The sequence below is a fragment of the Lepisma saccharinum genome, chromosome 6 (genome assembly GCF_977018435.1).
Source record: "Lepisma saccharinum chromosome 6, izLepSacc3.1, whole genome shotgun sequence".
Classification (NCBI taxonomy): Eukaryota; Metazoa; Arthropoda; class Insecta; order Zygentoma; family Lepismatidae; genus Lepisma; species Lepisma saccharinum.
Genome location: NC_139234.1, coordinates 98,501,630 through 98,527,625, shown reverse-complemented (window position 1 = coordinate 98,527,625; position 25,996 = coordinate 98,501,630). Strand labels below are relative to the sequence as shown.

The window sequence follows — 25,996 nt, the reverse complement described above, 5'->3', positions numbered from 1 at the left end:
GAAATCGTGTATCACCTGACCTTAATCCCATTTCAAAAACATGATGTGAATCCAGGATGACGGAAGTAAAGATGTCGAATAAACATGCTCTGTCCACTGGCCCCTTGACCACATTTTCATCCTTGATGTCAGAACTGACGTAAACCTTCGCGTTTCAGAACTATTCGCTGTGGTACATTTAGGTTTCCCACCCGTTATACGAATCACTGTACTCCAGAAGTGTGCTCGGAAGGATGGTGTTGAAGAGTCCACAAAGAAGTGGTAGTGTCAATATTATTTTAATTAGCACATCTAAACGTGCGATATTTTTTCGTTAGTTTGTATACGTGACAAGGCAAGAGCATGGGAAAGGTCTGATAAGAGTTTGTTAATACCCCGGGCACGGGGAATTTCATCTCTTTGTCGAAGCTCATAAATGCCACCATCGCTCTTTCCTGTGGACATTTCACACGCTTCTACACTGAATGCAAAATGTCTGCTACGGAACGCTAAGTAAACATGTCTCTTGAATCACATTGCAATTGTGTCCTAGCGTAAAAAAGTTTCAATACAAGCGATCATGACAAAATTCACTTACTAACTAGCTCTCTAGCATTCTTAAACATGACGGTTTATGGCAGCAGCTACACAAGCTTTCCACGTGTCTCCATCATCAAGATCAATCCAATGTTTTCCAGCCTTACGGATTCCATTGAGTTCCATCTCAACGGTATCCCTCCATTTTTGTCTTGGCCTTCCTACAGGTCTCTTACCATCAGGATTCCCAACAACAATCCTGTAAACTCTTCTGTCTTCCCAAATCGAACCACATGACCTGCCCTTGATTTAGTTACTCTAATTAACGTGGGAGAAAGGATTGAAATATTGTGGTTAGAGTGTAGAATGTCATGTTTTACAAAATCTTATATTTGTCCTCGATTTACTTGGAGTTCTATTGTAATTATAGTCGTGGCTGTGTTTCAAATGGTATCAGGCTTTGGGCACCGGGTACTGGATGCGTGCAGGTGGGGGAAGCATAACACGTTTTCCCCTGAGATTTCAGCTTGAGTATGAACACGGTGGCATTCCATCATCTTGAGGAAATTGCGGAGCTTCGAATGAGTAGCGTAACCTGGTCAAGGAAATCAAAAATTACGACTACTGAACACATATAATTCCGTAACTGGTTCCAACTGTGGTGAGGCATGTGGGAGTGAGGCCGGCAGTCGATAGGTAGGCATTGGCTATAACTGGTTTTGTGCGGCAACGGTTATTATTATTATATTTACATTTGCTCATATCAACAATTATTTTTAATGTTGATGTATTGCTTCCGATAAACTGAAACGTTACGTAGATCTTAACATTCAGCCTTCCATTCTTGTAGATTCGACTCACGTTCCATTTAACCAAACTGTTAAAGATCTGGGAATTGTATTGGACGGAAATTTATCATGGTCACATCACACAAGTTCGGCGTGTAGAAAAGCCTTCGCATCTCTGTATTCTATAAGACGCATGGGCAAGTTCCTCCCCACCTCTATCAAGGCCAAACTATGTCAGTCCCTAGTTTTATGCCATTTAGATTATTGTGACGTAGCGTATTCCGGCTTAACAGGTGAGTCAGCTAGACGTCTGCAGAATGTTCAAAATGCCTGCGTACGATACATTTTTAATTTAAAATATTGGGACCACCTATCACCTTATTTTCTCAAATTGAGGTGGCTACGTATGCAAGAAAGACGAACGCTGCACACACTGATTTTACTTTACAAAGTTCTCAACCTCAAGTCACCTTCCTATCTCCTCTCTCGCTTCCAATTTCTTCTCTAATTTCACGATCTCGACACCAGATCACGCAGCTCCTCATCTCTCTCTATCCCCGTCCACAGATCAAACCTCTTCTCCAACTCTTTCTCCGTATCGGCTGTAAGACTATGGAATCAGTTGCCAGAAAGCACTACAACAGTAAGCTCCGTCGCTTCCTTTAGCAGACGTCTTCGTCACTCTCTTTCAGAATTCTCGTTAGATCTTCCCCTGTAAAGCAGACTAAAGGGCATATGCAAGTGCATTAATTCTTAAAATACTTTGTAATTACTTCTGTACAATTTTAAATTTTGCATTCCAATATCGTATTTTGTGTATTATATATTTTGTGTGTTATATTCAGGGCGTTAAGACTTGCGTGTATGGGTATAATTTTATGTGTATGGTTGAGTGGATGAAAAGGTTTGTACGGCCTTTACTCCGCCATTTAAAACAAGGCGTTAATAAATAAATAAATAAATATAAAGCCTATTTTTATATAAAGTCTTAATCATTACGGATTTACATTTTGCATAAGGAAAAATACTTGATTCTAACCATAGTCTATCTCGGTATCTGTGTGTGTGATGGTGTAGCTGAATCACAGAAATATGTATGTTGTGACAAATACCTAATCTTATTGAATATTCGAAAATAGTTATTTGCCCTCTTTCTGCTAGTGATTTTATTGAAATATGTTTTGCTATCTATATTTTTGTTAAAATCAGTGATAAGGATAAACGAAGATTAAATAAATTACATGCATTACCCCCATACCCCCCTATACGCCTTCATGGCGTGGTGCTATGTACAGGGGAGCACATGTATTAGGTAATAATAAAAATTGAATAATTTAAAACAACTCCTTTGAGTAAGTTTCCAAATTCAAGTACTTAGTAGAAATACTAACATATGAAAATAATAGGAAATAAATAGCAGATTCAATTAAAAAAATGTGTGTTTCTTTCTATTCATGAACTTTAAAGTTATCGTACAAAATCTAAAAAACTAAAAGTTCAAACATTGAAGACAATAACGTTGGCTTTAGCGTATCATTCTTTCGAATGAGGGATCAAACATGCCACCCGTAAAATTACTTATTGTGTGATGTATACTATAATCTTCATCCTAAGAGGAGAGTCGTATTCGCTAGCAAGTTGGCCTGATGGTAACGGTCCAAGAGATACTTCTCAAACAACATACACTAGAAAAAACTGGAAATGACAAATTGTCAACACTTAGATTTTAGAACCTTAGAACTTGAATTATACATGGTAAGGTAGGATAATTACCTGTCTAATACTTGTTGACTGATTCCCAAATCGAAGACTGAAGCGTAAGTTTCTCCAGGCTTTTCGTTGCTTGTCAGCCTAAGTCAGGCATACTCAGTATGTTTGAAGAATACCAAAAGTGCTCTTGGCTATTCAAAGTCAATCCAAAGAATAATAATCCCTTTCTCCTTTATCCCTCTGGCAGGCTCCAGGCCGATTCCTCATGTTTATTACTTCCTCTTATGTTAGCAGATTTCTGCATGTTTACCCGTTAGTTCGTTGTTACACCAATACTTCAGGAAGTCTGCTGACCGACCACTTGACTTTGCATATTTGAAATACCTAAGAGGAGCAAGTAGCTGATAGAATAAGTGAATGACCCTTGGTCAGGTTGAAGCTTCTTGAAAAACTACAAGCTTACAGCTTCGTTACGGTAATATTATATGGACGTGAAATTTGGTCCATTAAATGAAGAAGATAAATAAATACTATTTGAAAATAAAAGCCTTGGAAAGATATATGGGCCTAAAACGGATGAGGAGATAGGTAACTGGACATGTTTATATGATTTGAACTGTCTAATTCGTATTCCTGTCCAGATATTGTGAGAATAATTATATCATTAAGACTTAGGTGGGCAGACCATGTGGCAGACAATGTGGCATGAATGGGAGACGGAAGAAGAGTTTACAAGATTCTTGTTAGGAAACGTGATGGTAAGAGACCAGTAGGAAGGCCAAGACAAATATGTAGGGATAACGTTGAGGTGGACCTAAAGGAAACGGGTAAGGATGGAAAAGATTGGATTCATCTTGCCTGGATTGGGACAGATGGAAAGTTTGTGTTGCTGCAGCTATAAACCTTCTGGATTAAGAAGGTTAGAGAGCTAATTAACCAGCAACAGGATCCATTAGAATAATAATATTAACTCCAGATGTAATTAAATGATTTCATCAACAAAACGTATTATTATTATTAATAGGAATAGTTGTTACATAAATTAATTACATGAGCGAACAAAGTGGAACACAAATGTTTCGATACTTTTGCCTAGATCCATCATACGGCTTTATGTTAGCTTCATTTAAAGTGGATCCAAACTATTTGCACCTCCAAATTGTATGAAATCCGGACTCCTTCATCTCATGGGGACGACTTATCATTACGTTATCCATTAAAGAATGAAAAAAAAAACATTCGCAAAACTTTCCTTGATTTGGAATGTGCGATTTGGAACATAGAAAGCGAGGTTGTTCCACTTTCTGATAGGCGAGGGATTCTGATTATTGACATTGACGATTCTAAAATGTTGTTATTTTTCGTTCTCGAGATTGACGTGAAGCTTCAATGCTTATTTTCATTTCCTGTGTTAGTACAGATATTGCAATTTCTTTAATATTTGACGGGTTATATCTGCTAACAGCATCGTTATGCTTATTACGATAGATTGTCCTAATTATGAGTTGGCATGCACAGTAAGGAAATCTTCGGGGTACGGTTGCATAACCAACATCATAGGGGCCGTAAAAAGACAAGAAATGCATTCTAGACACTCTTTGTTACATCTTTTCCATAGAAATTAAAAATTTCCCATCAAACAAGTAAATGGTTATAATCAAGTAAGGTTATATGAATAGTATCCGAAAACATATATATGGAGTGTTGGTTGTCTGGTAACAAACAGAATTCCGAGTTTATTCATATTTCACTTTTTGTGAAAACTTGAGTGTATATCCTTGAAATTTGAAATTTTCTACAAGAAATAGGGATTTGTCTTCTAAAATTATAAATTTTAATACATCATGTATTTCATAATTTAAGAAAATGCACATACTAAAAAAAATACAACTATCTCAATTCTCTGAATTTAAAAGAGCGGCACTTAAACTAAAGTTTTGGAGCTTGCTCATTTTTCCTTGGATATTCTCCAGTATTATAATTCATTTCTTTCTGTTATGGACTGTGAAAACAATAAGAGGTTTTCTCCTTCTTTCTTCTCAAACTATGTATCGACTCTCACTCTTCTCGACACATGCAGAGTGACGAAATCTTGAATAATATTTTTTACAAGACCTCCCCGATGGTGTATTGGTAACTCATCGTCTTGGAATCAAGTTGTCCTAGGTTCTAGTCAGGTGGAGTCATACAGTGACTCCCAAAATAGTGTTTACACTCTTTCAACATGTAGAACATAGAAACTACTTAAGTTAACATGAATAGATTTTCGTTTTGAAGCTGCAATGTCTACGTTGACTGTGTGTGAGCGCGTGCAGGCATTCTGCCCGACAGCCAACAGGCATGTGCGTACACAGAATGGCTGAGATGACATTTTTTATTTTTTAAGAAAAGCTAGTGTCGAGTATCCATCCAGATCTCCAGAATAAACACTGTTAGATTTATTGCTACGTGACATGCGATTGATGCTACCTCGTGAAAACCCTATCTGCTGTTTTCCAAGTGTTCACTTGGTCCAGAGCGTTGCAGATGAAGTAATTCTGCGAATGTTCAAGTACGTGACACAAAAGAGTTCATACCTTCTGTTATTTGCGTTCCTGTTATTAAAGTTTAAAATTTGGAGTGGATCCAATATTAAACTGGAAATCCAGTTCTGTGCAGCATATCTGTGCAAAACGTTAACTTAAAAACGAAAACACAATCTCAATATATTTACAAATTATAACTTACCCAGCATCTCGAGTTTTCCAAATACGATGTCTCGCTTGAATCTAACTGTTGGGAAAGAAGCCATCGTATATACAACTCCATCTGGGAAAACATTGTCCGGCCTGTAAAAAGTGAGGTATATTATGTACAACACTAATTCTAAGAAACTGCTATTGAGAACCACAGACACAAATATAAATATGTGCAACACATTTTTGTCACAGAATTTTGAGCCTCTTCCCTGTGCATTCAACAGAGATGTTGGAAGGGATTCGATATTGCACCCACGTTCAGTAGTGTGGCATTATCACATGCACTGTATTGATCGATGCAGCAGCCAGGGCCCGTAACCATGCTTCACTTTTTTGTGTGAAACGAAATATTAGCGGTAAAGTGAATGTATACCTTGAATGTCAAGCCACGTGAAGGACGAATATTGCATATTGCTGCACTATCGCATAGCTTTGGGTTTCAATTCCATATATAAAATCACGGTCGTTCGTCATCACGAGATAAACGAGTTACATCAGCTAGTGCAATACAGTACCTTGCACACATGTCATTCGTTCAAAGGACTTGAATTCTCAGAAGCCACATTGACTTCGTTCTTACAGCAGATAGAAAATAGTTTAGAATCAAGGTCATAATATTAGCAGCAGGGTCTGCCAACCAAAACCTCACAAATCTGCCCCCAAATCTGCCGACGACAAAGATACCAATGTTCAAAGTGTCCAAAATTACATTCATTAACTTCACTTTCCATTTTCTGTTATATGAGCCAGAAAAATTGAAACAGTAGCACCAATACTTAGAGGGCAATCTCTGTTTTAGTATCAGTACAAATGCGTTTAAATAATATGTAGAACAAGAAATAAGTAAACGGATGAATCCCAATTCCCACATTACATTTTGCCTTGAATTTTACTAATTTATGAGATTTTCAGTGATGAAAGTATTTGTGGCTTGGCGCAGAGAACCAAAGTTATCATACAAAGAAATCATAGCCACCAGCAAACCATTCCAAGTAAAGCATTATTTACTTGCAACGCGGCTGCTGCCTTTGAAAATTCCGAAAGGTAGGAGAACGAAGCGCAGTCAGAGAAGCGCTCTGATAAAATACACGCGAACTGAGCAGTGACTAGGGGAGGAGGAAGTTCCCCTTAACTTTTGTGACTTTTCCTTCCGAACCATATTAAACCTTATCTACCAATGAAAAATAAACTCTACTTTCAGCCCAAGCTTTGAAACCCAATCGCCGCCACTGGAACTGAGGATAGCAGCAGGTGAAGCAGTGTTCTTGAAGGAAGCGAGGTGGTTCTGTATGGAGCTTAAAATGGATGCGTGAGTAGTGTAGTTGGTGCTACTACTGGGTCGAGAAATGATGAACCACACTCAGGCAGATTTGCCTACACTTAAAACTAGCTCAACATGCCCATATGAGATTTTTGCTCAAGTGTGGTACTCCGTCTAATCCAAGATTTTTGTAAAAATGCCCTTGGGAATTTCCTGTGAAATGATGAGCCCCCTCAGATTGATTTGTCTACACTTACAAAAGGCACTTCTGCCAGATTCTTGTCTATAAGCTTGTTAAAAATATGCCCCTCTTGATATTTTTTTTGGATACACTTAAAACTAAGCCAAGATGCTCATAAAACCCACACATACACACACACACACACACACACACACACACACACACACACACACACAAAGCACACATACACAAAGCACAATGCCGAACCCAACTGATATTTTTTATTAAGTATAGAGTTTTGATTTGAACCCCAAGGAATTTTATATAAATACCAAAGCTAAAAAATATTAACACACATACACACACACACTATATATATTGCCTACACTTATAAAAGGCACTTATGTGAGATTGTTGTCCATAAATTTGTTAAAAATATGCCCCTCTTGATATTTTTTTTGCTACACTTAAAACTAAGCACATACACACACCCACACACACACACACACACACACAAAGCACATTGTTGAACCCAACTGATATTTTTTATTAAGTATAGAGTTTTGATTTGAACCCCAAGAAATTTTATATAAATACCAAAGCCAAAAAATATTAACACATATACACACACACACTAAATATACAAAACACACTGCTGAACCCAACTGATATTTTTTATTAAGCATTGAATTTTGATTTGAACCCCAAGAAATTTTATATAATAAACATAATAAAATTCTAATATTTATTTTTGTTTAACAGGCACAACAAGTTCTGAGCACATAAGCAGTTTCTGAGGAATACAAGGCAGCAGCAGCAGCAAGCAATTAACTTATAGAAGGCAGTGTGTATCCTATCTAATTGCATGGATAATCTTGACACAGGATTTTTTGAGAGATGATGTATTTCAAAATACATAAAATCTAAGTCACTTGTTGATGATTTAAAGCTTAGATTTTTTGGCCTGTCCGAGTATGACCTGTTTGCTGTACAAAATGAGACTGAGATGCAGTGGGTGCTTGCCAGTGACAGGCCATTCCAATGCCTGTATCTCAACTTTATCAGCAATTTTGAAAAGCTTGTCTACAGCAGGTTCAGGAGAATTGTTGGATCCTTTGTTAATTTTTATACAGACAGGTGCCATTATGATTTAAGGTTGAAATTGTTTGACAATTATTGGTTCAACAATTGCAATGAGCATTGGTTTGAGTATAGGATGCATATGATTGCATCTCAGAGTTTAAATTGGAGACATTATAAATATTCAAATAAAATTATTAACAAGATATCTAAAAATAAGAAGATTGAATTTGTTACAACTGATAATGGGAATTTGTACAGTGGTTAAGATTTCAATCCAGAGTTTGTATTTTAATCCAACTATATATATTTGAATGAGCTTGTCATGTATTTTATAAGGCACAAATTTAGAGATTGCACTTATGATTGTATTGTTGAGGCACTGGGGCAGAATAATTTGCATAACATATGCAACTGTGGGAGAGTTTTGTCCAGCCTCTCAGTGTGATTTCAGGCACAGGAATCTGGCAGTTGGGAATCAACCCGCAGCAGGCAGCCCTGATTATTTCAGCAGAGACAGCAATCAAGGTAAATAAATATTTGCTGCAAGTGTAATTTAATTCTCTTCTCATCAGTGTAACACATTTCCTGTCTTATGCAGTTCCAAATCCCTGCCCCATCAGTGCTGTAGAAATATCAGCCAGGCTCGGGTCTGTATGTAGGAAGAGGCAAGATATTTGTTTGAAATCGGTTTTGAAGCCTGTACCTAATCACAGCTCAGCTCTGTCAGAGATAGGGACAATGAGTAATATCTGTAATTAATAATTCAGTAATCATTTCTAACAAGTTTAATTTTCAATAGGCTCTTCTCATCAGTGTAACACATTTCCTGTCTTATGCAGTTCCAAATCCCTGCATAGCAGTGCTGTAGCCAGGCTCGGGTCTGTATGTAGGAAGAGGCATAGTTGAAATCTGCTTGGGTTTAATTTTTTGAAGCCTGTACCTCATCACAGCATAGCTCTGTCAGAGGATAGGGACATTGAGTATAAAATCTGTAATCAATAAGTCAGTAATCAATTCTAACAAGTTTAATTTTTAATAGGTTCTTCTTATTAGTGTAACAAATTTCCTGTCTCATGCAGTTCCAAATCCCTACCCATTATTAGTGTTGTAGAAATATCAGCCAGGCTTGGGTCTATATGCATGAAGAGGCAAGACATTTGTTTGAAATCTGCTTGGGTATAATTTTCTGAAGCCTGTACCTAATCACAGCACAGCTCTGTCAGAGTGTAACAAATTTCCGGTCTTGTTTCACATGCAGTTCCAAATCCCTGCCCAGCAGTGCTGCAGCCAGGCTCAGGTCTGTATGCAGGAACAGGCATATTATTTGTGAAATCGGCTTGGGTAAAATTTTCTGAAGCCTGTACCCATCACAGCACACCTCTGTCAGAGGTAGGGACATTGAGTAATATCTGTAATCAATAATTAATAATTTTTCTTGTCAGTAATCAATTCTAACAAGATTAATTTTTAATAGGCTCTTCTCCTGTCTTGTTTTACATGCCGTTCCAAATCCCTGCCCATCAGTGCTGTAGAAATATCTTCCAGGCTCGGGTCTGTGTGTAGGACATAATTTTTTGAAGCCTGTACCCATCACAGCATAGCTCTGTCAGAGATAGGGACATTGAGTATGTATTATTACTGCACCTGCCCCATCTAACATGTTGCTGTGTTTCTTCAATACATTAGTCATAATCAATAAAATATTCAGAACAAACCTCTATAAGATATGACAACCTGCAACAATCTGGATGTATGAGATGTTTTATTGATTTTATATTTCTGTATTTTTCAGGCTCTCTTGTTATAATCTTGTTTCTCTCTGCACCATCACTATAACAATATCTGCCACATGTTCTATGCTAACAACTTCACAATCGATGCATGAAAACATATCTGTAATCAATAATTGTCAGTAATCAATTCTAACATGTTTAATTCTTAATAGGCTCTTCTCCTCATCAGTGTAAAAAATTTCCTGTCTTGTTTCACATGCAGTTCCATCCCTCCCCATCAGTGCTGTAGAAATATCAGCCAGACTCGGGTCTGTGTGCAGGAAGAGGCATGATACCTGCAGTGGTACATAAAATTTTGAAATCTGCTTGGGTATAATTTTCTGAAACCTGTACCTCATCACAACACAGCTGTGTCAGAGATAGGGATATTGAGTATAAACTTAATTGAAAACATATCTGTAATCAATAAGTCACTAACAAGTTTAATTCTTAATAGGCTCTTCTCTGTGTTGTTTCACATGCAGTTCCATCCCTGACCATCAGTGCTGTAGAAATATCAGCCAGGCTCGGGGGGTCTGTACGCAGGAACAGGCATAGTTGAAATCTGCTTGGGTATAATTTTCTGAAGCCTGTACCTAATAATAACATCACAGCACAGCTCTGTCAGAGACAGGGACATTGAGTATAAATTTTATTGTGAAAACATATCTGTAATCAATAATCATTATTCTTGTCAGTAATCAAATTTCCTGTCTTGTTTTACATGCAGTTCCATCCCTGCCCATCAGTGCTGTAGAAATATCAGCCAGGCTCGGGGGGGGGGGGTCTGTATGCAGGAAGAGGCTAAGTTGAAATCTGCTTGGGTATAATTTTCTGAAGCCTGTACCTAATAATAACATCACAGCACAGCTCTGTCAGAGACAGGGACATTGAGTATAAACCTCTATAAGATATTACAACCTGCAACAATCTGGATGTATGAGATGTTTTATTGTTTTTATGTTTCTGTATTTTTCTGGTTCTCTCTTGTTACAATCTCATTGCCTTGCCACATGTTCTATGAGTATATACTCTAACAACGTACCTGTAATCAATAATAATTATTCTTGTCAGTAGCTCTTCTCATCAGTGTAACAAATTTCCAGTTTTGCTTTGCATGCAGTTCCAAATCCCTACCCATCAGTGCTCAGCCAGGCTCGGGTCTGTATGTAGGAAGAGGCAAGATATTTGTTTGAAATCTGCTCTGAAGCCTGTACCTAATAACAGCATCACAGCATAACTCTGTCAGAGATAGGGATATTGAGTATAAATTTAATTGAAAACATATCTGTAAACAATAAGTCAGTAATCAATTCTAACAAGTTTAATTTTCTTCTCATCAGTGTAACAAATTTCCTGTCTTGTTTCACATTTCCAAATCCCTTCACATCAGTGCTCAGCCAGTCTCGGGTCTGTATGCAGGAAGAGGCAAGATATTTGTTTGAAATCTGCTCTGAAGCCTGTACCTCATCACAGCACAGCTCTGTCAGAGTTAGGGACATGTATCTATAATCAATAATTCTCAATAATCAATTCTAACAAGTTTAATTTTCAATAGGATCTTCTCATCAGTGTAACAAATTTCCTGTCTTGTTTTACATCAGTTGCAAATCCCTGCTCATCAGTGCTCAGCCATGCTTGTGTCTGTATGCAGGAAGAGGCAAGATATTTGTTTGAAATCTTCTGGGGTATAATTTACTGAAGCCTGTACCTCATCACAGCACAGCTCTGTCAGAGATAGGGACATATATCTATAATCAATAATTCTCAATAATCAATTCTAACAAGTTTAATTTTCTTCTCATCAGTGTAACAAATTTTCTTCTTGTTTTACATGCAGTTCCAAATCCCTTCACATCAGTGCTCAGCCAGGCTCGGGTCTGTATGCAGGAAGAGGCAAGATATTTGTTTGAAATCTGCTCTGAAGCCTGTACCTCATCACAGCACAGCTCTGTCAGAGATAGGGACATTGAGTATAAATTTAATTATATTCAGAACAAACCTCTATAAGATATGACAACCTGCAACAATCTGGATGTATGAGATGTTTTGTTTCTGTATTTTTCAGGCTCTCTTGTTACAATCTTGTTTCTCTCCGCAACATTGCCATCACTATAATAATATCTGCCACATGTTCTATCTAACAACTTCATAATCGATGCAAAAAAATAAACCTGAAAACATATCTGTAATCAATAATAATCTTAAATCTAATTTAGGCTCCATATTAGATGCTACTCAATATTATAAAGTTACATTTTGTCAGTAATTAATTCTAACTAATCAGTGTAACAAATTTCCTGTCTTGTTTCACATTTCCAAATCCCTGCCCATCAGTGCTGTAGAAATATCAGCCAGGCTCGTGTCTGTGTGCAGGAAGAGGCAAGATATTTGTTTGAAATCTGCTTGGGTATAATTTTCTAAAGCCTGTACCTAATAAAAGCATCACAGCACAGCTCTGATAGAGAAGCAGCCATTATAAATATACATATAATGCAGATATTTGTGAAAACACTAATTACTGACAAGATTATTATTGATTACAGATATGTTTTCAGGTTTTTTTTTTGCATCGATTATGAAGTTGTTAGATAGAACATGTGGCAGATATTATTATAGTGATGGCAATGTTGCAGAGAGAAACAAGATTTTAACAAGAGAGCCTGAAAAATACAGAAACAAAACATCTCATACATCCAGATTGTTGCAGGTTGTCTTATCTTATAGAGGTTTGTTCTGAATATAATTAAATTTATACTCAATGTCCCTATCTCTGACAGAGCTGTGCTGTGATGAGGTACAGGCTTCAGAGCAGATTTCAAACAAATATCTTGCCTCTTCCTGCAAACAGACCCAAGCCTGGCTGAGCACTGATGTGAAGGGATTTGGAACTGCATGTAAAACAAGAAGAAAATTTGTTACACTGATGAGAAGAAAATTAAACTTGTTAGAATTGATTATTGAGAATTATTGATTATAGATATATGTCCCTATCTCTGACAGAGCTGTGCTGTGATGAGGTACAGGCTTCAGGAAATTATACCCCAGAAGATTTCAAACAAATATCTTGCCTCTTCCTGCATAAAGACCCGAGCCTCGCTGAGCACTGATGAGCAGGGATTTGGAACTGCATGTAAAACAAGACAGGAAATTTGTTACACTGATGAGAAGATCCTATTGAAAATTAAACTTGTTAGAATTGATTATTGAGAATTATTGATTATAGATACATGTCCCTATCTCTGACAGAGCTGTGCTGTGATGAGGTACAGGCTTCAGAGCAGATTTCAAACAAATATCTTGCCTCTTCCTGCATACAGACCCGAGCCTGGCTAAGCACTGATGTGAAGGGATTTGGAAATGTGAAACAAGACAGGAAATTTGTTACACAGATGAGAAGAAAATTAAACTTGTTAGAATTGATTACTGACTTATTGATTACAGATATGTTTTCAATTAAATTTATACTCAATATCCCTATCTCTGACAGAGTTATGCTGTGATGCTGTTATTAGTTACAGGCTTCAGAGCAGATTTCAAACAAATATTTTGCCTCTTCCTACATACAGACCCGAGCCTGGCTGAGCACTGATGGGTAGGGATTTGGAACTGCATGCAAAACAAAACAGGAAATTTGTTACACTGATGAGAAGAGCTACTGACAAGAATAATTATTATTGATTACAGATAAGTTGTTAGAGCATATAACCATAGAACATGTGGCAAGGCAATGAGATTGTAACAAGAGAGAACCAGAAAAATACAGAAACATAAAAACAATAAAACATCTCATACATCCAGATTGTTGCAGGTTGTCATATCTTATAGAGGTTTATACTCAATATCCCTGTCTCTGACAGAGCTGTGCTGTGATATTATTAGGTACAGGCTTCAGAAAATTATACCCAAACAGATTTCAACTATGCCTCTTCCTGCATACAGACCCCCCGAGCCTGGCTGATATTTCTACAGCATTGATAGGCAGGGATGGAACTGCATGTAAAACAAGACAGGAAATTTGTTACACTGATGAGAAGGAATTAATTACTGACAAGAATAATGATTATTGATTACAGATATGTTTTCACAATAAAATTTATACTCAATGTCCCTGTCTCTGACAGAGCTGTGCTGTGATGTTATTATTAGGTACAGGCTTCAGAAAATTATACCCAAGCAGATTTGAACTATGTCTGTTCCTGCATACAGACCCCCCGAGCCTGGCTGATATTTCTACAGCACTGATGGTCAGGAATGTAACTGCATGTGAAACAACACAGAGAAGAGCCTATTAAGAATTAAACTTGTTAGTGACTTATTGATTACAGATATGTTTTCAATTAAGTTTATACTCAATATCCCTATCTCTGACAGATATTTTATGTACCAGTGCAGGTATCATGCCTCTTCCTGCACACAGACCCGAGTCTGGCTGATATTTCTACAGCACTGATGGGGAGGGATGGAACTGCTTGTGAAACAAGACAGGAAATTTTTTACACTGATGAGGAGAAGAGCCTATTAAGAATTAAACTTGTTAGAATTGATTACTGACAATTATTGATTACAGATATGTTTTCATGCATCGATTATGAAGTTGTTAGCATAGAACATGTGGCAGATATTGTTATAGTGATGGTGCAGAGAGAAACAAGATTATAACAAGAGAGCCTGAAAAATACAGAAATATAAAATCAATAAAACATCTCATACATCCAGATTGTTGCAGGTTGTCATATCTTATAGAGTTTTGTTCTGAATATTTTATTGATTATGACTAATGTATTGAAGAAACACAGCAACATGTTAGATAGGGCAGGTGCAGTAATAATACATACTCAATGTCCCTATCTCTGACAGAGCTAGGCTGTGAATGGTACAGGCTTCAAAAAATTATGCCCAAGCAGATTCCTACACACAGACCGAGCCTGGAAGATATTTCTACAGCACTGATGGGCAGGGATTTGGAACTGCATGTGAAACAAGACCGGAAATTTGTTACACTCTGACAGAACTGTGCTGTGATTAGGTACAGGCTTCAGAAAATTATACCCAAGTACATTTCAAACAAATGTCTTGCCTCTTCCTGCATATAGACCCAAGCCTGACTGATATTTCTACAGCACTAATAATGGGTAGGGATTTGGAACTGCATGAGACAGGAAATTTGTTACACTAATAAGAAGAACCTATTAAAAATTAAACTTGTTAGAATTCATTACTGACAAGAATAATTATTAATTATTACTCAATGTCCCTATCTCTGACAGAGCTATGCTGTGATGGGTACAGGCTTCAGAAAATTATACCCAAGCAGATTTCAAACAAATGTCTTGCCTCTTCCTGCATACAGAGCCGAGCCTGGCTGCAGCACTGATGAGCAGGGATGTGCATGTGAAACAAGACAGGAAATTTGTTACACTGATGAGAAGAGAATTAAACTTGTTAGAATTGATTACTGACAATATTGATTACAGATTTTATACTCAATGTCCCTATCTCTGACAGAGCTGTGCTGTGATTAGGTACAGGCTTCAGAAAATTATACCCAAGCAGATTTCAAACAAATGTCTTGACTCTTCCTACATACAGATCCGAGCCTGGCTCATATTTCTACAGCACTGATGGGGCAGGGATTTGGAACTGCATGTGAACAAGACAGAAAATTTGTTACACTGATGAGAAGATCCTATTAAAAATTAAACTTGTTAGAATTGATTACTGACTTATTGATTACAGATTTTATACTCAATGTCCCTATCCTCTGACAGAGCTATGCTGTGATGAGGTACAGGCTTCAAAATATTAAACCCAAGCAGATTTCAACTATGTCTGTTCCTACATACAGACCCGAGCCTGGCTACAGCACTGCTATGCAGAGATTTGGAACTGCATAAGACAGGAAATGTGTTACACTGATGAGAAGAGCCTATTAAAAATTAAACTTGTTAGAAATGATTACTGAATTATTAATTACAGATATTACTCATTGTCCCTATATCTGACAGAGATGTGCTGTGATTAGGTACAGGCTTCAAAACAGATTTCAAAAAAATATCTTGCTTCTTCCTGCATACAGACCCGAGCCAGGCTGATATTTCTACAGCACTGATGGGGCAGGGATTTGGAACTGCATAAGACAGGAAATGTGTTACACTGATGAGAAGAGAATTAAATTACACTTGCAGCAAATATTTATTTACCTTGATTGCTGTCTCTGCTGAAATAATCAGGGCTGCCTGCTGCGGGTTGATTCCCAACTGCCAGATTCCTGTGCCTGAAATCACACTGAGAGGCTGGACAAAACTCTCCCACAGTTGCATATGTTATGCAAATTATTCTGCCCCAGTGCCTCAACAATACAATCATAAATGCAATCTCTTAATTTTTGCCTTTTAAAATACATGACAAGCTCATTCAAATATATATAGTTGGAATAAAATACAAACTCTGGATTGAAATCTTCACCACTGTACAATTTCCCATTATCAGTTGTAACAAATTCAATCTTCTTATCTTTAGATATCCTGTTAATTATTTTATTTGAATATTTATAATGTCTCCAATTTAAACTCTGAGATCCAATCATATGCATCCTATACTCAAAACAATGCTCATAGCAATTGTTGAACCAATAATTGTCAAACAATTTCAACCTTAAATCATAATGGCACCTGTCTGTATAAAAATTAACAAAGGATCCAACAATTCTCCTGAACCTGCTGTAGACAAGCTTTTCAAAATTGCTGATAAAGTTGAGATACAGGCATTGGAATGGCCTGTCACTGGCAAGCACCCACTGCATCTCGTCTCATTCTGTACAGCAAACAGGTCATATTCGGACAGGCCAAAAAAATCTAAGCTTTAAATCATCAACAAGTGACTTAGGTTTTATGTATTTTGAAATACATCTTCTCTCAAAAAATCCTGTGTCAAGATTATCCATGCAATTAGATAGGATACACACTGCCTTCTATAAGTTAATTGCTTGCTGCTGCTGCTGTCTTGTATTCTTCAGAAACTGCTTATGTGCTCAGAACTTGTTGTGCCTGTTAAACAAGAATAAATATTAGAATTTTATTATGTTTATTATATAAAATTTCTTGGGGTTCAAATCAAAATTCTATGCTTAATAAAAAAATATCAGTTGGGTTCAGCAGTGTGTTTTGTATATTTAGTGTGTGTGTGTGTATGTGTGTTAATATTTTTTGGCTTTGGTATTTATATAAAATTTCTTGGGGTTCAAATCAAAACTCTATACTTAATAAAAAATATCAGTTGGGTTCAGCAGTGTGCTTTGTGTGTGTGTGTGTGTGTGTGTGTGTGTGTGTGTTTTATGAGCATCTTGGCTTAGTTTTAAGTGTATCCAAAAAAAATATCAAGAGGGGCATATTTTTAACAAGCTTATGGACAAAAATCTGGCAGAAGTGCCTTTTGTAAGTGTAGACAAATCAATCTGAGGGGGCTCATCATTTCACAGGAAATTCCCAAGTGCATTTTTACAAAAATCTTGGATTAGACGGAGTACCACACTTGAGCAAAAATCTCATATGGGCATGTTGAGCTTGTTTTAAGTGTAGGCAAATCTGCCTGAGGGGGGTTCATCATTTCTCGACCCAGTAGTAGCACCAACTACACTACTTGCGTGTTATGTTGCATGGCTGGAAAACACCTACTTTCAAAGTGTTTGCAGAGATGTTGATAGTTAATAGCTTGAAAATAATAATTGTGCTCTGGGACGAGCAAGAAATATTGCTGTGTGCTACTAACTTGTACTTTATTCCTGCTGACTTCCGTGGCGAATTGTTTCGTTCCTTAATACTTTATACCACATACATTACACATATGAAAGAATACATCATTTTCTTGAATTTAAGGACCGATCACTGGCTCATAGACACATATTTTGTCATATATTTATGAGATTCATGGTTATTTTATGAGACCAAAATATATGTAGTTTCAGTTTGTTTACACTATATCTGATTAATTAACCCTTAGACGCCGAGGCTCATTTTAGAGGTATTTGCACTTACGCCGAGCGTGTTTTCAGCGGAAAATTTTAATTTATGCATGCTTTTAAATTAAGTTTTATATTTCCGGAACTAAGAAAGTTAGAAGTACGATTGATACCTCGTTTTTTTTTCAGTTTATCTTGGGCTATAATACTGATGAGAAAAAATCCGTAATCAATTAGAAGAAGAAGAACAAGAGAAATTAACTATTTTTTACACGGAATTAGAAAATCATCGGACCCACTGGCATTCTACGCCAGGACGTGAATCTCCAATAGGTATCCGTGTAATTCCTGGTATGTTTTGTAATTTCACTCACGTCAGTGACAAACCGGGTCTTCTTGTCATTTTATACGCCGTTTACTCTTGTCCGAGAAGAAAAATCCTCAATGCCACTGCTGACTGCTGGTCACACACCAAAAGCTGGGGACACACACACAGTTCAAAATCGTATACTTTCAATCTTCAAACTCGCTTTGTTAGCTTGTAATACCCTCCGCAGAAACTTACATAAGAAAACACGTGACGCAAGGGGATAAAAATAGCATGATCGACAGAAACATGGCTAATCGTCCAACAATACTTCCTTTGTAATCCTGCAACACAGTTTTGTGAACCACAAAGAGCATTCGGCTTTTTTCTAACCCTTTGTTGCTGCCTCCAGGCTTTTGATTCTTTCCCTGCCGCGTCTTCCCCTTCACTCATCCCCCGCCCCCACCTGTGCGTTCGCACCAAGAAGGCTGGAAGGTCGTACTTCCATTGCCAAAAGTGTGTTTTGAAACCCCAAAATTCAGAAAGAAGCTTTTTTTCTAAATCAATTAAAATAAATCGCGACAAGAAAAAAATAAAATTTTTAGGGAATTTCGGCCTGCGCATGGATGTTTTTGGGTGTCCATTCATCAATTTCGTCATGTTATCACTAGAACTCGGATTTTAGTTCTTTAACCTATTTTTTTTTCCTTTACAGGTATGTAAGAAATAATAAGTTATATGAGCGTTTCGTTAATAAATGCAAAAATTGATCACGTTTTATAGTGCCTAGAAAACCTATTTTGCTTGTTACAACCTATTTTACGTTTAAGCGCCTAAATCAAGCCTTTTTTAGGTATTTATATATTCTTAAAGGTTTTACAGGATTTATATGCCACACACCGACATTTGCGTTGTTACGTCACGAAAAAGTTGAATGACTAACGTGTTTGAAACGTACTCTCTGTCGATTTCCCTTCCTCCAAGTCCATGGTGATTTTTGAAAGCAAAATGCACGGTGCCATTTTTACCTGTACAATCCAAAGTGGTCTGATCTGTGTGGTCTTGCTAATTTTCAAATCACTTCGGTACTTCGTGGCATTCACACCTTGCAAACTAACATTTCAGCATTGAAATTTGCACTAATGACTATGCATATCTTGAAAGAGTATTTTCAGCATATAAGATGATCGTCACATACAAAATTGCGGAGTTTGACTGTGGATCAAATGAAAAAAAAATGTTGCCTAACTATGCGGCGAGGAGTGTATTTTAATAACATATTTCAAAGTTCTGCCATCACCGTATGTTTACGCAACACACATTACGTTACGTGAGATTGTACGTATTTCAAGATATAGGTATCCCATTGTCATTGTCGGTGACTATACCCAATCAGAACTACTTTAAGTTTCATTGAACATACTTCTGGATTCTTAGAACCTAATTTACGATTCTTAGAACCTATTTTAGGATTTCTAGAACATATTTTAATGCCTTTCGAACATATTTTAGGATATTAAGGGACTAAATTAGGAACCTAAAAGCACACTTTTTCGAACCTAAAAATCCGAGGTTTAGTTATCACTCATCCCCATCTTTGCAAATTAGCCAAAAGTGGCACAAAATCAAAGTAAAATAAAGCGAATCAATCAATCAATCATATAAATATATAAGATTTCTGGAAGAATGGATGTATATTTTATGATAGCAAAAATTTTAAAGGAAATGTTTCTGTGTAATGCGGACCAAAAAATACATAATAATATTTCAAATCCTTACTTTCCCTTCATAGCCAACATTGAGTCATAGTTTTCTTCATCACATGTTGGATAGCACTTGCAGGTAGTGTGTCTTTCAACAGCAGACATCTCACCTAAAAAATAAAAAGATCATAGTAGTTCACATACAATGGAAGGACCAATCAACTACCCCGAACAAACAAACTGACTTATGACTTAAGAATCAATTCTTTTGTTCAGGGTATTTGAGTTAGGTGTTTTGAATTTACTAATTCCTTTTTCAATTGTGTGACACTATTCTATGTATTATGTTTCACCTAAAATTGTGGTAAATGAAATCATAATACAAATATAACTACGGAATGTTCAATATGCTTAACACCATGACGGTAAGAATGACTTCAGATTGAAAATGTGGAACTTACACTTGTTGAATTAATACATATTTCAAAAAGTTACCACACTCGGTAATATAGTAGGGTATTCAAATGGATTGGTTTATTAGCAATGCAGTAAATGGAGTATAACCTGCAGTGTTATTTTTAAATCACCTTTTATACTCCATCGCATTACATGTACAATTGCAATCGAGAGATGTTTTAAACGAATATACCATTGTTGGTTTTGAGTGCAGCCATATCTTGGGAAACAAGAGTAGAAAAATTGTCCTATATGTTTTCCAATGGTCCAGCACGAAGTACAAGTTTCTGTTAAGATTGTCTGTACCAATTACGTGACAACAGCTCCAGGAACAGTAAAAGTGCTCCTCCAGAGGCAGCACGAGGACCTTGGACGGGGAGCAGACCTTTCTATGAGGAGTGTGATATGTAATTCATTGTAAAAGTTGTGGGATGAGAAAACCCGATGGACGAAAGAATAAGATTGAATGAATAACAAAGATAAGAGAAGAAGCCACGGGGAGGAGGTATGCATACACATCCAAAACGGCAGGAGGGGAGATTGAATGATAAACAAGTGGTCCCAGGCAGTTGCTAATTTTGACCTGTGAATCACCTGTTAGTGATAGAAAACTATTAGTCACCTTTCATGGGGCGACTTCATGTAACTTCCATTAGAGAAATTGTCCAAGAGAAGGACTGTCAGCATGATGTGTTTTGTGTGTTTAGACACCCTGATATGTCTATAAATACTATTTTATTGTATTCCATCATTTGTGTTTAGTTCCGCTTCTGAAAAAGAAACTGTTAGAAGATTGAAACGTAACATGTAACGTTCTTTTAGTTTTTAATAAACTGGCTTTGTTTTGCAACTTTGTGTATGTAAAGTCTCGTAAATATTAGGACAAAGCAATTTAAATAATACTTAGATGGTGTTAATATCTTTCGGAACTGTATGAATAATCAAATATTAAAATTATAGCTTAGCACACAAGTTTGTCTTGGCATCTCCAATGAGAAATAGAAATAGTATTCAGCATCAGATATCATCAGTATATTAAAACACACCATCAATTGATGGTACTTGACCTACAAACCGACTAAGTAACAATGGATCCCTCCTTTCGCATGCCATAGTCAATTTCATCATGTAGAACTTCAAACAAGAAGCACTTTTTTAAGCACCACACTGACGTTCCAAGTTGTTAGAGATACGTCGAAGGCACTTGTATCTGGCCGTACGGCAAAGCAGCACTACAAACGTTCTTTGTATAGCCTCAACAACCAGCTGCAGAACTTCAAATTCACCATGTAAACAGAAGCTAACGAGGACCCTGGACATCTTCATCACACGCAAATGGGACAGGACGTTTGGACACAACGTATATAGGAAACCTACTCACACAGATCTATCTATACGTAAATGCTAAGAGCTCCCATATTTTCACCGAACCACCTCAATTAGGGAGACAGAGCACCTACAAGAAGAAACAAATCACTTGCGCATATCTATCAGGCGTGGCTACACTGAAGAACCATTAACAATGCGCTAGGGAAGGTAATTCGAGCAAGAACAATAAACATGCAAGCCCGAACACCCGAGACAACCAAGAGGAGGAGCAGATAGCCATGATTCCATTCACTGATTTCATGTGTGCAATTATTAGCAAAGCACATCAGCAAGACGATAGACAAGACGCGAACAAACATTGTCAAGAAATCCCCTATCTGGAGAATGAGTATTCTCTACAATGCCTTAGAAAAGCGTAACAAAAATATTGATTTGTTCTCTATGCCATATATACAATTTAAAAACTGTGTAATGAAAACAATATCAAATAACAGTCACTGAAGCATGTATGAAAACCTGTATCTCTGAACTCTCTAACTGGGCGCCAGCCTGTTGAGTTCATTATTGAAATTAAATAAATAAATAAATAAATAAATAAAACCGCCACAAAATATCTTAAGTAGAGTACGAAATTCAAAGGCCACATGTGACACAAGACACCTGGGGTTTACTATATCATCTGATCGTGCGGTGAAGCCTACAGAAGATCAACATGGAGAATAATGGAACAATGTTGTAAAGAACACGCGATTTACATCAAGTATCTTAATTTGGAAAATTCAAGGTTTGCAGAAGATTTAATCCAGGAGGCCACAGAATCGACTTCTTAACAAATAGGATCATCAACAAGTCATTCAATTACTGGGACCGAATCATCAAAGAAATAATAGCCATCCACGGAGAAAGAAACCTAAGCATATACACAGGGCTTGAACTCGACTCAACTTGGAGAGCGGACGTTGGAGGGACGACACCTGATTTATTTCATTTAATAATGACTCTTCCCACACAATACTCACTCACACACATTCTAGTATTCTTAAACTGGAAAGTTTATGGCTTTCAGCAACAAGAGTTTCCGTCTGTCCCTTTCCTGGACGAGATCAATCCATTCTTTATCATCCTTACCTTCATGTAATCTATTTAGAAACGTATCTGTGACTAATCTCTGCACTTCAATCATCTAGTGATCGGTTAGTTCTTTGAATTCTCCAGCCTAAGGTTTTCAAGTCTGTGCCTTGACCCATTCTCACCAAACAGATGGTGCCGGGGCTTGCCCCGACTTGATACCTTCCTGGATATCAGGCCAGCTTTTGAAACGGTTTATAACTTATTCCTACACTTCAGCTTGTGCAGATGAGAATGACGTTAGCTATAGAAAACTCTGAAGCCTCTATGGAAATCACCTGGGCGATAACCTGAGAAACATCCTTATCTTCCCTTGCTAAATAAACTTGTCCTGCGACAAGAAGTTAGAAATACGAATTTGACACTAATTAATTTCTGTTTTATCGGTTAATTCGCAAGGTGTTACTATAACATAAACTTAGTACAATTATTATAGCATACAGGGAATCGTTAATAATAATATTTTAACGGAAATGAATCATCAAAATGATTCAGCTGCTTTGAATTAAATACTAAGCAAATATTTCATAAACTTATATTATTAATCACATCTACAATATGTTTTCTCACTTTTAATACGAAGAGACCTAATCAAGGACTGTAAAATTATTTGGATAGAACTCAATTTAAAAAAAAACAACTGCTCATTGGATCGTATTATCGCCCACATAAGAACTCTCCATTTCCATCCTTGAAGCCTGCAGGGATGTAGCAGCAATGACAAATTGTGATATTATTATGTTATTTGGTGATTTCAACCTGTCCATCAATTGGAAAGGACCAAATACGAGAACAATAAACTACCAAAATTATCAGTGGTTTATTGATACGCCCACTCACGGAATAGGGTTAAACCCGTTCAACTTTCATAAAACACGTGGTGACAGCAACCTTGACTATGTGCTAGCAACCCTGCCTAATGTGCAGGTAACTCCAAGAAAAAATATTCTAACCTCCGACCATGAGTCACTCCACGTCACAACGCACCTGCTTACCATGAAGAAAGACAAGGAATCCCCTCAACACCTACGGCGAAAAGCTCCATGAAAAGTCATCCATACCTATTGTGACATCAGACGCCATTCAAAATACCTTACCCAGAAATAAAATTAAGTGAACATATAAATAACATAACAACCGAATGTACTACAAACCCAAAGAGATTCTTAACCTTACTAAATTCAAGAAAACAAAGACCACGTATACCTAAACAAATTGTTCATAATTCTGATATTGGTAGTGGAGAAGAAAGAGCTGAACGTGTCAATCTTTTTTGGGGTGGGGAACTTCTCCCCTCCCTCAATTTTCGACCCTCTCCCACACTTAAATGCTGTCTGCCCTCATACACAATCTTCATTTAAAATATCCCCCGAGGAAGTAAAATACCTTCTCGCTTCATTGCCCCTCCACCGGTCCCTAGGTCCAGTTGAAATCCTCCCAATATGCCTACGTAAAAGTGCTGACTCCTCGGCTCTCCCTCTGTCTACCTTACTCAACAAATGTTTCTCTAAGGGTGTGTTTTTGAAAAAAAAATAATCAAACGGGCCAACATTGTTCTCATTCACAAAACTGGTGATAATAAAGAAGTAAAATTCTCTAGACCAACCTCACTTCTATCGCCACTATGAATTATTTGTGAAAAAATCATCAAAAACACGTTACTTCAGTTTACGTCACCATATATCAACACAACACAACATGGTTTTCTTCCAGGCAGCTCTTGACTAACAAATCTTCCCGTCTTACTTTCGCATGCTTCCAGAGCTATTGATAATAACTCCCAACTTGACACTATTATTTTGACATTTCGAACGCCTTTGACAAAATTAATCATAAATATCTGCTTCATAAATTATCATCCAGATTTAACATCCATGGCAAATTGCTCTCTTTACTTCAGGACTACCTCCATGAACGTGAACAACGTGTTGTTCTTTCATGTACCTCTTCTAACGTTCTTCCCGTTTTGTCTGGAGTTCCTCAGGGGAGTGTCTTAAGGCCGCTCCTATTTCATCTGTACATGGACGACCTCCCTGAAACACTGTCCTTCCTCCCTATCAATATACTTTTGTTTGCGGATGATTGTAATCTCTTTAAGGAAATCTCACAGCATTATGACAAGATGATTCTTCAAAATGCTCTCACAGATCTTGTTAATAGGTGTCGTCAGTTGAATTTAGAATTAAACCCTCAGAAATGTTCTTTCAATACTTTTTCCCTAAAAAAGAAAAAAGTGGTTCTACTTATTCTATTGAAAAAATTCCAATCCAAAACGTTTCCACACAAATGGACCTAGGTATTATCATGGATGAAAAACTCACATTTAATTATCATATTATAGCTACCACTAAAAAAGCCATGCGTCTTCTTAGTCTTATATACAGATTTAGTAAAATTAAAAACCCATTATCTCTTCCTTTATTCTTTAAATCCTTCATCTCGCCCATCCTTGAATATTGTTCCCCAATTTGGGCAATGGCCTCAAAAACCAATCTCACCTAAATAGATTCTGTTCTCATTTTCATTCTTGCAATTTTTCGCCATAGAACACCTTCATTTCGACATGTATCCAAATCAGACACCATGGCTTTTCTGAATGTTCACACTCCACCCTTTCGTCGTGATCTACCTGACATGAAATTTATATACAAGATAATAAATGGCAAAATCAAAACAGATCTCCTAATCAGTGAATTCACACTTAGGGTACCCCAAAATCAAGCGCGCAACGTGCAACTCTTTCGGAAACAAACCACTAGGCTATCCCTTCTACAACACTCCTTGTTTTACAGGCTCCCAGAAATCTACAACAAATATCCCCTGAATGTAGATATTTTCCTTCCAACATAAGTAAATTTTGTAACTTACTGACCAAAAAGATGTAAATCTATCCCATCTTGTTATTGTTTTTATCTTTGTTATTCTTTGTTTTTACTTTATGTTGTTTCAGTGTAAAATGGCCAAATAAGGCTGTATATGAAACTCTGAGTAAATAAATAAATAAATTGTAATTGTTCAAAATCACGTCATGAGTTTGCAAAAGAAGTCTCCACGGAACGTGTCA

At 37.0% G+C, this 25,996-nt stretch overlaps 1 protein-coding gene across 1 annotated transcript in view; it reads right to left on the bottom strand.

Moving 5' to 3' along the window:
- Positions 1-22,987, bottom strand: part of LOC145989176 (uncharacterized) — a 261,314-nt gene extending 238,327 nt beyond the window's left edge. The window contains exons 1-3 of the mRNA XM_083124469.1: positions 22,933-22,987; positions 20,096-20,189; positions 5,742-5,842 (exon numbers count right to left, since the gene is read on the bottom strand). Of these exons, the coding sequence (XP_082980595.1) occupies positions 5,742-5,842; positions 20,096-20,189; positions 22,933-22,987 (250 nt within the window). The remainder of the gene's footprint in view (positions 1-5,741; positions 5,843-20,095; positions 20,190-22,932) is intronic.
- Between the last annotated feature and the right edge of the window lie 3,009 nt (positions 22,988-25,996).